Source organism: Ascaphus truei, chromosome 14 (genome assembly GCF_040206685.1).
Source record: "Ascaphus truei isolate aAscTru1 chromosome 14, aAscTru1.hap1, whole genome shotgun sequence".
Taxonomy (NCBI): Eukaryota; Metazoa; Chordata; class Amphibia; order Anura; family Ascaphidae; genus Ascaphus; species Ascaphus truei.
In genome coordinates, this window is record NC_134496.1 from 38,759,547 (window position 1) to 38,777,267 (window position 17,721).

Genomic DNA, 17,721 nt, shown 5'->3' on the forward strand with positions numbered 1-17,721 from the left:
CACACACAAACACTGTTGACACCTCCTCCTGATTGGATGCATTACCCAGCAGCAGCCAATCGGGATGGAGGAAGCTGCCCAGCCCCCTAGCAACAGTCCTGCTTTCTCTCTGCTCAGGGAAATCCCACGGCCCCCCAAGCCGGTCAGGTCACTATGTCCAGAGAGGTCATACCGGACACATACATGTCCAGTATTACCACTAATTTTTTACTGGACAGTGTCCAAATACAGGACAGTCCGGTTCAATACCGGAAACCTTGCAGCTTTAAATAGACATTTACTTTTATAAGTGTTTTTTTTTCATTCCCGTTGAATAATGCTGTGGAGTATTGCTGGCTTGTGTAAATCTTGCATGTATAAAGCACTTTTCAACTCCAAAGCCCTTTGCAATAATACTTCATAACCAACCATGCAGACACCTCTGGTGTGTAATCCTGGCGTTGCATTTCTGAAACTGTTTTTTTTTTAAAAAAAAAAAATATTTTTTTAATGCAGTCGCCATGGCTTAAAGCAACAACGATCGTTGTAATGTACAAAGCATTAAAAAAAAAAAAATACTTCTGACAAGAAGTGAAATCACATTTTCTTTCGAGAGATGCCAGTTTTGTAATACAATATGTACACGTGTGGAAAGATGAATAAGCTCTTGAATACACACAAAAAAAAACAGATGCCAGGCTCATCTGGAGAAAGCCAGATTGTCACTTCTTTCTCATCAGCATTTGCTTCTTTGATTGAGCGTGATGAAGAGCTTTTTTGATTAGTATCAGGTACAATGCTTACAGTGAAATATAGGTGTAGCAAATAGGAAAAGTGCACATCAAAAGCTCAACCTCGTATTGAACGTTTACAGCTCTGCGCTAAACACACCTCCCCTCTGTTCCGTGTGCCAGACTCCGTTACCAGGTCAAAGTCGTTCTAGAGATAGACTTCCTTAAAGCAGCACTTCATCAGGGTTTAGACTAGAGTGTAAGCTTATCTGAGCAAGGTTTTTTTTTATCTCAAACATTCATGCCGACTGCTGTGGATCCAGTCAAATGTAAACAGACTATCCCACAAATTCACCACCCTTTATGTAAAGAAGTACTCCCTGATATTACCCCTGCCAACCTGCGCCCCTGCCAGCCTGCCCCTGCAGAGCAGGATCTCTTCTAACCATTCTCTGTCTCTGAAATATGCTTTCCTTCTGTACTGCACTGGAATCCTTTATATATGGGTGTGTATATGTAGAAAGGTAGATAGGTTATGGTGGGTGAAAAAGGTGACGGAAAACCCTGCACCGTAAAGCATATAGCAAATAAAAATAGCACTTGTGAGCACATTCACATGTCTTATACAGATCTGCAACATTTGCATGTCATTTCCCAGAATCCCTTGCTGCAGTGGAAGCACTGTATGCTAGGTCAGGGGTGTGCAAACTGGGGGGGGCAACAGATTTTAGGGGGGGCACGGCGGTTACACAGACCCCGCACTATTCAGTGTAAGGCCTCTGTAAATTCACTTACCAGGCCTCGCTTCCACGCGTCTCCATGGCGCCGGGCGTCAAATGACACCACATTCAATTTAAGGAGGGGGGTGCGAGCCAGGGAAAAGCAGGCAGGGGGGCACAGCTGACGACATTTGCGCACCCCTGTGCTAGGTGATAATGGCAAAGTAAGGTTGCAGACCTGTCTAAGACATTTAAAGGTGCTCACAAGTGATATTTTTATTTGCTACTGTATATCTATCTAGCTATATATCTGTATATCTCGTTAATATATTGCAGGTTACCATAATGGCGTTTTCTATTTTTATTTTGTAGGGGACGTGATTTTTTGGTAGATTTGAACTGTATGAACATTTACGAATCTCTTGAATTTGACCAAATCCGAAGACTGTCTACAACTTCTACCTCGGGTGTAACCTCCAATTATCACACAGTGTGGAAGTACTTCTGCAGAGACCATTTTGGATGGAGAGAGTATTCAGAGGTAACGTCCCATTCTCTTAATCTTGTGATTAGAATTTGTAGGGGTTTTCTTCTGCCTGGTAGCAATCATTGGCCATTAGCTTGAATGAATCAACAATGACCCATCTCTCCCTTCAGTGCATAGACCATCAAGAGAAAAATAAACAGCAGAAGAATGGGGCGTGTGCTAAACATACCGAGCTAGACTCTGGGGAAATGTTTGAAAGCGCTTCCTGACGGAGTAGTTGATTCATAGGACCACCGCCCTGTAGTTGTGAATTTATTCCTGACCTCCAAATATGAGCACAACCTCGTACTTCCCCCGCTCCCCTCTCAACAGAACTTTGGCCCCCCAAAATTGTAGCTGGCTCCTAAGTATTACAACATTGTGTATGTATATATGTATATGTATATATGTATACATACATACATACATACATACATACATACATACATAGTTAAGTTATGGTGGGTAAAAAAAGTGACAAAAACCCTCCACAGCAAAGCATATAGCAAATGGAAATAAGACATGCAAATGAGCATACAGTAATATTTCAATTTTATATATATATATATCCACACATACTCTGGATGAAATGGAGAAGTTAAGACACTATTTGGATCCAGAAAGCAGGGTGACATTTTTAAATCAGCATTGGATTTGTAATTTTTTGCATTATTTTTGCATTTTAAAGGCTCCCAGGTGCTTATCATTTATTTTTACCTTTTTAAACGTTGTTGCTGTACTGTAGCTATTTAACAGAGTTACTTATGTTTGAATGCGATATTTCCATTTACCTTTTATCATAATGTAAGCTGCAGAAATCCGCCTCCAAAATGATAAACTTTTGACTGAAATTGATGCTGCCATTTTCCCATAGAAGTCAATGAGATGCAGCTTAAATGATACACGCTTGTTTTAGCATTGAAAAGAAAGAGAAAAAAAGCTTGTTGTATATTTGTAAGAGCACTGCAATGCCGCGTGCTTGTACCTGCTACGTGGGACTGCCGATGCATATGAACCTTGTTCTTTTGTGAAACAGCCCGTGGTGAAGCTGATAGAAGAAGCTAACTGCCGCGGACTGAAGGAAGTTCGCTTTGTCACATGGCACAACCAGTACATACTGAACATTAAAGACGGGTTCCAGCAGAACGCCTGCTTCAGGAAGGAAATCAAAAGGAGACCTCAGTTTCGGTCCTCTGTGATGCTGTTGCCGCATCTGCAGTAAGTACTCTTTACTGCCGCATCTCATCGATTATATACTCTGATGCTTTCTTTACTAATTAAGATCATATAATGGTTAACCAGCAAACTTTGTCCGGCCGTTAACCAGTGCCGGCAATTCGGAATTTCCTGCCCGTTAACACCTTTTTTTTGTTTGTATCAATGTTTGTTTCATAGAATAATGCGTCTGTGTGAGAATGTCTCTTCGGTTCTGGGGAAGAGTCGAGCTGTTTTCTAATAAATGGCACGATCATTTTCTCCAGCATATTGAATAGGAACAAAAGTGGGAATCTGAAAGTTGCTTTTCTGTAAAACCCGCTTGGATGTTAGTTTAAAGAAGTAGGCCACGATGCCATGCCACTGATTTCCGTGGTCATGTTCAATGGTACGTCGCTAGCAGAGCAAACAGATGGAAGTATTTTATCTCCTCCGAAGCAGCCGATCGGGCTGTTTGCTGCAGAAATTTCCCTTTGACTTCAAAGAGAATATTGGCCTGATTGACCGTCTCAGCACCTATAAAATATAGGTGCTGACGCCCATATCTGCTATGCAGTCTTGTCATAAACCCCTTTCCAGTGTTGGAAGTCACCGTTGACCTAATTAGATTGCAAGGTGTTTTCCAGGGTGTTGGCAGAGGACAGCTTAGGAAATATGGGCTTTAAAGCAGCAAAACATGAAATCTTATGTGTTTTTTTTTTTAAACATCGTTTAATTTCTACAGCTGGTTTTAGCCCACCTCCCAAGCAGTGCAAGATCTTTGCAACCCTTTCCTGTTTGGGATAATGTGTTGCTAATGTTCCCAGCAGTTTGAGCTGCAAACTGTAACAATAAATAATGTTACCTTTGTGATAGAATGATACATTGTAGCTGCTGAGTTACACTGACTGAAGGATTGATTAAAACTGAAAGATGGCCATTATGTTAGGGACACAATCAGGATTTTTACAGATTTATAACACGAGCACCAAATGATTGCCAGCTTGGGTAAGCATGTCCAATTATACATTGTCACATGCTTTGCATATTAAAAAAAGTTTTTAAAAGTTGGAAAGTAGTATTGCTGCTTTAACCTCTGTAATGTCGGCGTAACCTGCAAGCTCTTGCTAGCCTCTCTGGCTATGAACAAAGAGGCTTATTTTGACGTTGGCTAGCAGTGAATGCACCTATCATTACCAACGTCACTGTTAAACACAAAAGATCATGTTCACAAGTCAGCTAAGCGTAACAAGATCTTCAATTATTTAAACGCCCCAAAATGATGCTAAGAAAAATCTAATTATATATTAAACGTAAGCATAACGTTGCTCATAGGCAGCAGGAGGGTGAGGAAGTGATGCTTGTTTGGAATGGAAAAAATTATTACATCCCAGGGGACTGTGGTTTTTGGAGGATATCTTTAGTAACAGCCACATAGTCTGCAGCAAAGATAGACGATTCACTTGACTCATGTTAAAGCAGCTGTTCAGACTCGCCACGAACATGTTGCAGGGTAGAGCATTGGCGAGTATGACCATACACTTGCCACCAGCCTCATCTCCATGGACGGTACAGATCTGAAGAGCGTTTGTGAAGTAGGAGACGGTCATACTTTTAAGTGACAGCAAAGCAGGAACATTACCACACTGGAAATGTATCAATATTCTTGGTAACACGCCCTGAACATGTAGTACATGTGTAAGTACATTGCAAATGTGTCATGTTTCAGAGGTGCCGTGTAATAAACCCAGAGCGAGATGTGCTAGTGCACCAGGGCAGAGCTGCAGTGCAGTCTGTTTTGATAGGAAGACGTATAAATGCCGTCTGTGTGATCTCATCTGTCCAGCTGGAAGCATTATAGCACAGTTCAATATTTAGGAACATGTTGTCCTCTTTGTGTAAGGGAGGAAGCTGTTAGTTTGACAGGCAGCTTTATATGCTGGGGCTAGTTAGAGATTAAACCAGGTGTAGCCAACTCCCATTCTCGAGGGCTACCAACAGGCCAGGTTTTCAGGAGGTCCCTGCTTCAGCACAGGTGGCTCAGTCAGTGAGCCAGATTGAGCCATCTGTGCTGAAGCAGGGATATCCTGAAGACCTGACCTGTTGGTGGCCCTTGAGGACTGGAGTTGCCCAACCCTGGTCTAAGGCAGCGATGCGCAAATTGGGGGGCATGCCACCCAGGGGGGGGGGGGCGGAGAATTTGTAGGGGGGGCGCGGGCGGTTGCAGAGGCCCCGCACGCTTCCCCACGGCATTTAAATCAAATGCCGGGGGAGGTGTGAGGCCTCAGTAACTCACTTACCTGCTGCCAGACGGGCCTTCGGCGATGCCACGGGGTCATGTGAAGTCACGCATAACCATGGCAACGTGCGTCAAATTACACGGTGGGGTGACGCCACATGACCTGCGACGTCATTTGACACCGAGCCATCGGGAGAAGGGGGGCACGAACACTGCGGCTCCCAAGAAAGGGGCCGCAGCTCAAAGTTTGCACAGCGCTGGTCTGAGGTCTGTGGAAAGAATGTTTATTCTTCCAAAATTTCCTTCATTTAGATTTTTACATCAGTATTTCTCCAAAAGAAAAAGAAAAAAAATGATTGGATGGTTTCATAATGAACTGTGTGGTCAGGAGGAAAAAGGAAAGTGACGGTCGTTTGTAATAACACAGATTAGTAATTTTTATGGTCATGGGATGTTTTACAGAGAATTAAAACCGAGTGTTTTCCTAGCGTAACATTGAGTCAGGGAACATTCAGGTGCCTTATTTTTAAGCACAACAGGTAATACCTTTGTATGCTATGTAACCATTGTGAAAGAGGGCACACCCTGCTTGTGGTTACCTTAATGTACTCTGCACAGGAACTGAACTCACTGTTACACCTCGTGCGTAATAGTACACAGCTCAAATGTTATTTATATTTACTGCAAGATAGTTACATAAGAGCCGAAACGCACTTCTTTTACCAAGGCTTTGTTTTATAAGCTGTGTAAAACAGCAAGCATACGCTTAAAAGGATCCGCAGACAAGTGGATATGAAGCAAAAAGTGATGTACTGTGAGTGCTCATTTGCATGTCATTGCCCAGAATCCTTGCTGCAGTGGATTATGGGGTAAGGCAGGTTTGGGGACCTGTCCGAGATGTGAATGTATTCAAATGTGTTCTTTATACAGCGTAACTGTTGCAACAGAAGAAACCTATAGAGCAGTGATTGTCTACCTTTTTTTGGTTAAGGAAACCTATAAATGTATTGTGAAATTCTGGAGAACCCCAACTCTCTCTAATAGCGTCTGAGATAAGATGCATTGTAAGGAACCCCAACCCTCTCTAATAGTGTGTCTGAGATCAGATGCATTGTAAGGAACCCCAACCCTCTCTAATAGCGTGTCTGAGATCAGATGCATTGTAAGGAACCCCAACCCACTCTAATAGTGTGTCTGAGATCAGATGCATTGTAAGGAACCCCAATGCTCTTTAATAGTGTGTCTGAGATCAGATGCATTGTAAGGAACCCCAACCCTCTCTAATAGTGTGTCTGCGATCAGATGCATTGTAAGGAACCCCAACCCTCTCTAATAGCGCGTCTGAGATCAGATGCATTGTAAGGAACCCCAACCCTCTCTAATAGCGCGTCTGAGATCAGATGCATTGTAAGGAACCCCAACCCTCTCTAATAGCGTCTGAGATCAGATGCATTGTAAGGAAACCCAACCCTCTCTAATAGCGTGTCTGAGATCAGATGCATTGTAAGGAACCCCAACCCTCTCTAATAGCGTCTGAGATCAGATGCATTGTAAGGAACCCCAACCCTCTCTAATAGTGTCTGAGATCAGATGCATTGTAAGGAACCCCAACCCCCTCTAATAGCGCGTCTGAGATCTGATGCATTTGAATTTCTTCTCTATGTGGTTCCTGGGAACCCCTGTTGAAAAACACCGCTATACAGTATTTCCCTCCCATAACACACAGCTAGCTATGTATATGGACTAGTTTGTTATATTGTGCAGTGTGTGTGTATTGAAAGATGTTTCTTGTTTGGGGGGAACACATTCACCACGCTTGAAAGTTAACACGTTGATGTGCAGAGAAATATAGAGTAGAGCAGCACACTTTTATCTGTCTTAAACTTGGAGATTGGAGAATAATACAATTAAATTGTCTTTAAAAAAAAAATCCCATCCCTTCTGCCCCTAATCCCACCGATGCAGGGTACCGCTCCCTTAATCCTGCGTTCACTGCCATTCAATTTAACGTCACATTGAAATGCGATACCCTGCATTGGCGCGTAGTGAATCCCGACATTGGTGGGTGGAAAGTAAGTCTCCTGTGAGTGACTGGTCAATGGACGTGTGTACTATCCAATCCGTTACCGATGGATAGGGACACTCGCACCTGACGCAAGGAACTTCCCTGAAACCTTGTGCAATTGTCCCACCTCTGCAAGAATAAATGTTAGAAATGTTCGACTTGACTTAATCATACTTTTTGGCCGCCAGCGCGGTGGAGATCAGCCTCTCTCTTTCGCTTGTGCTGTCCAGTTATCAGCATTTCAGGAATAGCAAAAGTCAGCCGACAGGATACGTTAAATTTGATTTCTCCCACAAACTAGCTGAGGAGCATTGGAATTGTATAAAGATACTCCATACCATTATAAGTTTAATCTGTCCCTCCGTTGAATCTTATGAAAGCAGTGTCCTTTGTAGGGTGTTAAGAATGCCGACTCCCCGATAACCTAGCAAACATGCTCCTGAACAGCCAGAGAAATAAATGATCAGAACTGTTGAAAAAAGGATGACAAAGCCTATGTTAACAAATGTTCTCTATTCATGTGCAAATGAGGTGGCTGAAGTGCATTAGCATTTGTGCTGAGAAATACTTTGCATTGACACAATACATTATTATTTCGTTTTTATGCCAGTGCGTTGCATAAATCTGTCTGCAGAATGCATGCAGCTAAGGAAATAATAGCTTGCTACTATGGGCCGTATAATGTACTGGCTCAACTTGAAATCAATTTCCGTATAACAATTGTTTCCTTTTCTCTAGATAAGCTAAAAATGTTGATCAGTTTATATCCAGTGGGGTTTTTCAAATTCTGCTGGATTTCTCTATGGAAATATTCCATTATTGATATGAGATCAAGCTTTTGATAAACCCCCTGCATGGAAATTAATTGGATACATTCATTTATAAACCAGTTAAAACCTGTAGATCTTTGCATCACAATATTTTAAGTTGGCTCAATAGATAAAGGGAATTCTAATCAATTCATACAGTATAATGTCCATGTGCCAATTGTTGGTATCACCAGTAAACGTTGATCATCTTGTCTGTTCCTAGGACCCTGAGCGGAATGACTCCAGTAGCATTTCCAATGGACGAATCAGCGTCTTCACAAATCTTATCGCCAGTGGCTATCACGTCTCCAAACTTTTATCCAGAAACATGGATCCACATGGACTCTTCTCGGGAGTTTATTCAAGTGCCTATGCCCAAGGAAGACAAAAGCTACAGGACAGTGTATACCCTGTTTCACAAAACGGTGCCGGAGACCAAGTTCCGGATATTAAAAATCATGCGTGTTCAGAACCTTTTTCTCTGGGAAAAATATAAGAGGTAATGTCATCCAAATAGTTACCCTCTGCGGTACGGTGTTGCGTTTCTATGTAGTCATTGTAGTTCAATTGAAGTGCGCTGTAAATGGCCCAACTCCAGTCCTCAAGGACCACCTACAGGTCAGGTTTTATGTATATCTCTGCTTCAGCACAGGTGGCTCAGTCGTTGACGAGGCCACTGATTGAGCCACCTGTGCTAAAGCAGGGATATCCTTAAAACCTGACCTGTTGGTGGCCCATGAGGACTGGAGTTGGCCACCCCTGATCTAAAAAGTGTTCAAATGCCCATCATCCATCTGGTGCTAGAGTGGTCTGTCACTTATTTCAGAGATGTAAATCAGTGCTGTACCTGGGTGCACAATCCTTGCAAACAATAATGCAACACTTTTGTGACACAATGTTCCAAGGTTTATGGTGCAGTTTTTCCTATAATAGAAGAAATGGGTATTTTGAAAAGAATTCCCTTTTTCTTGAAAAATAAAAAAGTTTAGATTTTAAAACAAGTTGTAGTGGTAGAGTGTGGGATTGAGACAATATATACCATTATTGTTACATCAAGCAAACACAACAAGAGGAATACATTTTTTTATAAAGGCTAGAGAAGTTAAGTGTTGGAGTATAAAAATCCTCTTGAAACAGCATAAAATTAAAGGGCTTAAGCACAAAGGAAACTGTTTTAAATCACACTTATATTTTCATTTCTACTGTATGTTACTGACAGAGAGATGTTCCAGAAACAGTGATCAGACCCGTGTTTAATGTCAGGTTTCCACAAAATGGCTCTGCAATTTGTCACTGCAAACATATCCTTTGTAGCACCCAGGAAAATTGAAGAAATAATCAAATGGGTTTTTGCTCTGTTACTTGGTAGCACAATAAATGGCATACTGTCCAATATGTACTGAATTATATGTCAGGTTTGAAGATGTAGGAGAAAATATCTAAAACTGGAAAATGCCAAACTATTTGGAAAAACTGCCTTTATCTTCTTTATTGCTGTTTCAAAAAGTTGGAGAAATGTCAAGTTGGATACATCTGACGCAAAATTCTTAAGCACACTGGTTATACAAAGATGAGAGGCTGATTGATATAACATTGATATAATCAGTTCTTCCGTGTGTAACAACTAACTTGTTCCCTAACTTGTGTTTGGCCCATATTACCTTATCCTGTGTTGTATGTAGGGCAACGGTTAGGTAGCACCACCTTGATATTTCACTGCTGCAGGATATATACAGTATATTCTAAATGGCCTTTTAAACAAAAATATGTCCAGTCTAAGAGCTTGATAAGTAGTTCACTTGGAAACCGACTTTCCCAATACTCCACTAAGCCAGAACCCATTCAAAAGTTCTGGCTACAAGAAGTTGCCATGAGAGCGATTGATTTTTCTAAACTGAATTCATCTACCAATAATGTGCGCTGGTGTTTTTTTGGTTGCATTCTAACGTCTCGTTTTTTTTACCCGACGTTTAGGAAGAAAGAATTCATGACGAGGAAGATGACGGGACTGGACAGAATCATGAACGAAAGGCACTTGTTCCACGGGACCTCCCAGGACGTGGTTGATGGGATCTGCAAACACAATTTTGACCCCCGGGTATGCGGGAAACACGCCACCATGTTTGGACAGGGCAGTTACTTTGCCAGGAAGGCAAGCTACTCGCACAACTTTTCAAAGCGATCCCCCAAAGGAGTGCACTACATGTTCCTGGCTAAAGTATTAACAGGAAGGTACGTGGTGGGGAATCACACCATGAGGAGGCCTCCCCCACTAAACCCGGGGATCATGACCAGTGACCTCTATGACTCTTGCGTGGACAATTTCTTTGAGCCTCAAATCTTTGTTATATTTAATGATGACCAGAGTTATCCTTATTTTATTATCCAGTATGAAGAAGTTAGTAACACTGTTTCCATCTGAAGGGATGGGTGCTGCTTAAGTATTTCTTAGGAACTGTTATTTAAATTTGTGAACAAGAACACAGACTTTGTCAAAAAACCCCTGCAAGTTTTGAGATAAACATTACAAATGAAATGACCAACAGTGCACTTGTTGCTAAATTATGTGCATATTGTAAATATTTTTTTTTCCATTGTTAATAGTTAAATTGTGTGCCTTTTTGTTAATAAAACACTGTTTATTTATGTCAGTAAATATTCATGTGTTGAAACGTAAAATTTGTCCAGTTTGTTTTTGCATCTTTAACCTACTGGGATTAATGTAATTATCAATATTATATTATAAATGTGGCACGGCTTCCCTCCCCCACCCCCTCCCTCTCCCCCTCACCCCCCCGCCCCGCTCCTCGGGGAGATCTAGCCTAGGCTACAGGTCCGTGTGGTGCTGGTTACCTGTGAGGGTCCAGGAGAGATGAGCTTCCGCGATGTTGTGGGGAACAGGACAGGCTTTTGGTGATCCTCAAGTTCTCTTCATCGGTGTTAGCGCCTCCAGTCACAATAGGCTCCAGCAGAGTTGGAGGTTGTCCCTGCTCAGTAAGATAAACATGTGTTTGCTGATCTTGCAGTTCGCAGGCTTAGGCTAGGTCCCTGCTCCAGCGCTTGCTGTGGCGTGCGCTGCAGGGACAACCGACACCCCTCAATGGGGCCGGGCCCGCTACCCGGGTTGGCCGGAATTTTCTGAAGACAGAAAAACTATGTTCAGATCTGGCGATAGAGCGCTGGCCACGCCCCCCCGGCAGTTCAGCCAATAAGGGCGAACCTGCCGGGTGACGTCATGGGCGCACCCCCCGCTAATCCACCGTCACGCCCCCCCCCCTGTCTTTCCTCCTGACATCATAGTCCTTAATATTCTATACATACTTTGAAGCAGCAATCCCCCAATTTGTTAGAACTGATTTTTTTTCCAACCAGACTCGGAACAAGCATTTCGCCTGGAGCTAAACTGGGCTTCTCCTGGCATCAGGGACATTTCCAACCCCCCCTTCCCTCTTCCCACTTCTCCCGGGTTCCAGAGCTATTTACGTTTTTTTTATGTGCAGGTAAAATCAAAGATGGCTGCTGGGGTTGTCTTATAGCAGGGGTGGCCAACCCAGTTCTCAAGGGCCACCAACAGGCCAGTATTAGGGATATCCCTGCTTCAACACAGGTGGCTCAATCAGTGGCTTAGTCAAAGACTGAGCCACTAATTAAGCCACCTGTGCTGAAGCAGGGATATCCCTAATACCTGGCCTGTTGGGGGCCCTTGAGGACTGAAGTTGGCCACTCCTGTCCTATAGGAAGCAGCAATGCCCTGCTCTGATAGCACCGCGGCTTGCTATTGGCCTGTGAGATTGAGGATTTGATGTTGCCACATTCTGTCCCCCCAAAGTGACCAGAAACACCTGTGCACAAAAAAAGGTCAATATCTCAAGAACCGAGGTTTGCCCCGGGATACAAAACTACTGCGTTTCAGCCCCAGGAGACCCCTGGTTCTGTAATAGAAAAAAAAAATGGAGTGGAGTGAATTTATGGTATAAACATTTAAATGCAAAGTTTAAGTGCATCCGTGCTAAGGTCCAATTTTTTTTTTTTTTAATGTGCCTCTTCCGCTGGATGTTGGAATGAAATCAAGTCTTGAAGCAGATTTTATGTTACAAAAAGGCTATCAGGAGTGATCTCCTCGGAGCGGTTTTCTTTCAACATGTGTGTCGGCCGATAAAGCTAAGGCTACTTCCAGATTTCATTCCACCACAATATTTTTTTATTATCTCTGGTTGCAACCTGTCTTCAGTTTCACAACCAGAAGTCACAGAACGAGCTGTGCTGACCTATGAGTCATACGTTTGCCTATGCTTTCATTGGCTTGAAATCTAAAGTACCCGAGCAGATCGCTGCAGCGTGATTCTTTCAAGCAGCAATTCTACATTCCCGCTTTTGTTTGCTCTTTTTTTTCTTATTTGTATATTTAAAGCATGTGACCATGTAAAATTCTACATTCTTAACCTAACCTTGCAATCGTTTGGTTGTCCTGTTATAAATCTGTCAAAGTCCTGATTGTGTGACTAACATAATGGCTGCCTCAGTCAGTGTAACTCCGCAGCTACAATGTATCCTTATATTACTACTTCCCTCCCCTCCACCCCCCATTTTTTATTTTCTTCATTCCTCCCCTCTCCCTAAAATTTTTAAATAAAAATTAAGTTTAAATATTACTACGGTAACATTATTTATTGTTACAGTTTGCAGCTCAAACTGCTGGGAACATTGGCAACAAATTATCACAAGATCTTGCACCGCTTGGAAGGTGGGCTAAAATCAAAGGATGCTTTAAAACTGCTAAAACAAAATAGCATTAAAAGTTGAAGAAGAATAATTAAACAAATACAGTATTATCTAATACTACAGAACTGTTTTTATTTTAACCATATAAGATTTCACGCTTTGCTGCTTTAACCAGGTTTCCAAAGGTTTTTTTTCAAACCCATAAGCCTATTGTCATTTAATTTTGATCCTTCGAAAGACTTAAAAATCATTCTGTGTTGACACTTTGCACGAATTTATAACATCTGTCCTGCATACATTTCCATTACCTTAGGTTACAAGTGTGTTTCAGTGTGAAAAATTGCACTCGGCAACTGTGTCAGTCCAAGAGCAACATCAAGGCAATAAAGAGATACAAGCTTTCAAAGTAATACTAACATAATGGGAGTTCTATTCGCAAGCTAAGCATATAACTTTTCTCATTTTCCCAGTCTTCCCTGGAGCAAGTGGTATTTCAAGAGATGTATTAGAGGCTGTATTATTTAAGACCTTATTCTATAATTTTCCAAAGCAGACATTTACAGACGAATATCTCCATTGCGGTGAATGCAGATTTTTGGTCCAAAATGTCCGAAACCGCTAAAGACTATATAGAACAGGGGGTGGACAACTCCAGTCCTCAAGGGCCACCAACGGGTTAAGTTTTCAGGATATCCTGCTTCAGCACAGGTGGCTCGTAGACTGTGCCACCTGTGCTGAAGCAGGGTTATCCTGACTCCGCAAGCGCTTATAGTAAGCACGACGGCGACGAAGCGATGTCGCGACCAAAAAATTTTGAAGCCGGGTAAATTTGATTTTTTTAGAGACAGTCGCCACATGTGACTGTCTCTAAACCAATCAAATTGCGCGGCCTGCCCCTTTTAGTGATGTCACTGGCCTTGTCGCCAGCGACGTCGCTTCAAATCAAATTATAACTTTCACTGGTGGTGATGGCGATGGGTGATGTCATCGGTCACGTCGCCGTCGCCAGCACTAGAAGCGCGGCCTTAGGCTGCGCTTATAGTACCGGCAACGCGACCGATGACGTCACCCGTCGCGAAAGTTGCACTCAGGTTTGGAGACATCGCTGGTGACAAGGGGAGTGAAGTCAGCAAGGGAGGAGGCAGAGGCGCTATATGATTGGCTTATAGGCAGTCACATGGGGAAACCGTCTCTGCAAAATCAAATTCTAGTGACTACAAGGATTTTGGTAGTGCCGTCGCCTCCACTATAAGCACACACGATGGTATCAATACAATTGTTTTGAAGCAACGTCGCGTCGCTGGCACTATAAGCGCAGCCTTACAAACATCCATGTTGTAATGAAAGGCTGCGGCAGCTGCATTGGTTTTGGAGGAAATTAGATAATAGGGACACGGTCTTGAAAGCTTGTGTGCAAACCACATGTGAGGAATTCTCATCTAGTAAAAGGGATCACTGCCTGCAAAGTGATCTTGTTAGAGGTTATAATTACATACAGACCTTATTAGAAACCCCATCATCTTGTCTTATGCGTCAATATAAAACAACGAAGTTGCTACTATATACAGGTGCGAGCAATCGGCCTATTGTCTATATATACATCCGGTAATACATCAATTCAATTGTAACTAATCACACAGATCGTAGTTAAATATACTGCTAGTCATTACCATCCCTAAAGTGCATTTACTAATGTGGGAAAGTCATTGTCCCTATAGATCAGAGCCTTAAAGCTGCAGTGCAAGCAATATCCTGCATGTGTGGGTTTTTTTAATAAATCAGTTCTGTAGTAAGAAAAAATACTTTTAGCATTTTCTGTTTTAAAAACAACAACTTTGAAAGACCAATTTTCTTGTATTCTATTTTAACAGCCATTTGCTAAGGCACTGCCCCTTCATGTCCTGTCACAAGCCCTGGCACACCCCTTTGTCAGCCCTGCCCTCCCTCTAGCACTTGTCAGTGCAGGAGTGCTCATGAATATTCATGAGCTTCCACTGCCAGTCAAGCAGATTATAAACAAATCCCAGCTTTTAATATGTCACCAAATTTCGACCTATCAATACATGGAGAACGAATTGAGCTGCAGCTATACAGTTCTTTAGCTAATTAGAGATTGCACACATAAAACTATTGAAGTAAAAAAATAAATGTAAGAAAAAAAAAAAAAAGACTGAACTGCAGCTTTAAATATTTCATAACAAATAATTTCATTAATTAAAAAAAAGCAAAAAATGTGCCTTTTTTTCACAAAAAAATACATATATTTTCAAGCTCCGCCTAAAACATTTGTCACGCATTAAAATACAATGTGCAAGCCCCTTTTATACTGCCATTTGCTGCCATTTTTTGCTATATTTCTCACAATTCTGGCAAAAGTGGCCAAATGTAATGTATTTTTAAGCCACCTGAACTTTTGTGAAGATGCTACATTTACGGAAAACAAATGAAATATTTTGTATTCACACGTCTCTAATCCGGGGATAATTTTAGGTCAACAGTTACAAAATGGCAGTTAGCAAAGACAGATAACTAATGAATAGATCTGTGTTTGTTTCATAGGTCCCTGCAAACCTGCTTTAATCAACTCATTATTATTTCATGTTGTTCAACTGCAGAGAAGGGTTCTGGGTTGTGACATGCAATGTATAGGGGACATGTGAAAGACAATTCAGATACACAGGCTGCGTTCATAGAGAGTGCAGCCGTGCAGAGGCGTGCGGAGGCTGAGGGAAAGCGGGTGCTTTCCCTGGCCTTAGTACTCGGGCCGTGGGGGGCGTTCCTGGTGGCGTTTCACGCGAGAAATCAGTTAAAACTGATTTCTCGCGCATTGCGCGCCACCTCTGCCCGCACGCCACGTGGACGCGATCACTGCCCTGAGCCAGTCTGATTGCGCAGCGTGCGGACGCGTCTGAGCGGTCGTCCATACCATGGACGCAGCCTTATGGGGTTCTCTATAGCTGCTATATGGTTTTATGGGGGGGGGGTTTATCCAGCGTACATGCCTGTAAAACAGTGACTTTTATATTGGCTACCAAGTAGGACCACACCTTTAAATAATATGAATTAATTAACTGCAGGGGACGCGTTCGTATATTTCTACTATGAGTAAACGAAGGGAGCTTTAACAAGCAACTTTCCCATCCCTTCACTGAATGTATTTCATTTCCTTGTGTAAGAACAATCTGTCCAAAGCTAGTTCTGTCTTGCATCTTACCAGGTTAACTCAGACAGTTCTGGTGAGATAATGAGCAGTTTAATGTTGTCTTAAGTAAGCAGGCGTTCTTGTGTCTCAATAAATCCTTTCATAGCAATGTTTCTATGGCATGTACCAGGCTGGGCTTTACAGTGAGAGTAGGAAGATTGTCTGGAGTGATGTAATAGAAATGCACCGAAGCTTTAAGGCCAATACATTCTACATTTAAAAAAATCCCCCTGCACCTCCAGACACTTTACAATGCAGGAGCCTCTGGGATTAACTCATTCACTGCCAAACGGAGCAGCCCTTCATTGCAAACCCCTTGGCAGCAAAGCCAGGAGAAAACTGGTATGGATTTAATCGTACAGTATGGTCCCCTAAACATTGTGACACCAACATACTGTCCCTATTTTATTTATTAAAGGGGAACCTCTTCCAAAATCAAAGTTATCGAATACTTTTCTTTTTCTAACCATCTTTAGAAAGCGTAAGTAACGACAAAGGCCAGCAGGTTCAGAAGATGAATAACTCTTAGTCAAGATTAGAGATGGGCGAATTTTTGGGCCGGAGTTGGACCCACGGCAGATGGGTCTGTTCCTTTGGCCCATGGATCTCCGTGAATCAATCTCAAAAAGGGCAAATAGCCTTTTTCGGAATTTTTTTATTTGTTTATTATTACCACCAACAATTCAATCCACAGATTATGTAATCCTGCGGGTGATTTTTAAGAATCCAATCCACGGATTGCGGATTTCTGAATCCATGGATTCTTAAAATCCTCCAGCGGCTTGCGGGATCTGCGTATTTAATTGGTAAAATCCGCCAGCGGATTGTATCCAAGCGCGTTTTTTTTATATTAATCCGCACGGATTGAACCTGGAACAATCCCGGATTTTACACTGCGGAACGGATTTTGAACGGCAAGCTCGGGGAATTCCAGGAAAGGGATTTTTACAGTTTCTCTTGTCGGGATGCAACGCGTTCTACTTTGATTGACTCAAGTGTACATACAGAACAAACAGGGAAGTGTGAGCTTTCTCAAGACGTACAGAGCAGCTGCTTTCCTATTATTTACTTGCATATATTGCTTCTTATTTTTAGATCAGCTCATCGTGCGTTTTCCTCATGTGAGCGGCATGAGCCTTATCTGAGGTTGCTATGCAGTTGGAAAGTATGTGATTCCAACATACAGACCTGCGGACAATGCAGGCCTCCTGTGTACTGAGCATAAAAGTATCCTGGTCCTCCACAAAGGATAGTGGCCCATGCTTACTAAGTGATGGTATTCAACAGCACACATTCCAGCTCTGGAATACATCATACAGCCCATTCACTCAAAAGGGTCAGAAGGTGAGTCAGTGAATAGCACCACTTAATAAATAAGGGCCACAATAGTCACTCACCTAACTGACACTAATCTTAAAGCAGCAATGCTACATTCCCCCTTTTATTCTTATTTATATATGTGAAGCATGTGACAATGTATAATTCTACATTCTTACCTAAACTGGCAATCGTTGGGGTGTTCCTGTTATAAATCT

At 42.3% G+C, this 17,721-nt stretch overlaps 1 protein-coding gene across 1 annotated transcript in view; it reads left to right on the top strand.

Annotated features, from left to right (window-relative positions):
• Nucleotides 1-10,941, top strand: part of TIPARP (TCDD inducible poly(ADP-ribose) polymerase) — a 34,606-nt gene extending 23,665 nt beyond the window's left edge. The window contains exons 3-6 of the mRNA XM_075570544.1: nucleotides 1,802-1,970; nucleotides 2,992-3,173; nucleotides 8,486-8,761; nucleotides 10,237-10,941. Of these exons, the coding sequence (XP_075426659.1) occupies nucleotides 1,802-1,970; nucleotides 2,992-3,173; nucleotides 8,486-8,761; nucleotides 10,237-10,684 (1,075 nt within the window). The 3' untranslated portion in view covers nucleotides 10,685-10,941. The remainder of the gene's footprint in view (nucleotides 1-1,801; nucleotides 1,971-2,991; nucleotides 3,174-8,485; nucleotides 8,762-10,236) is intronic.
• The last annotated feature ends 6,780 nt before the right edge of the window (nucleotides 10,942-17,721 follow it).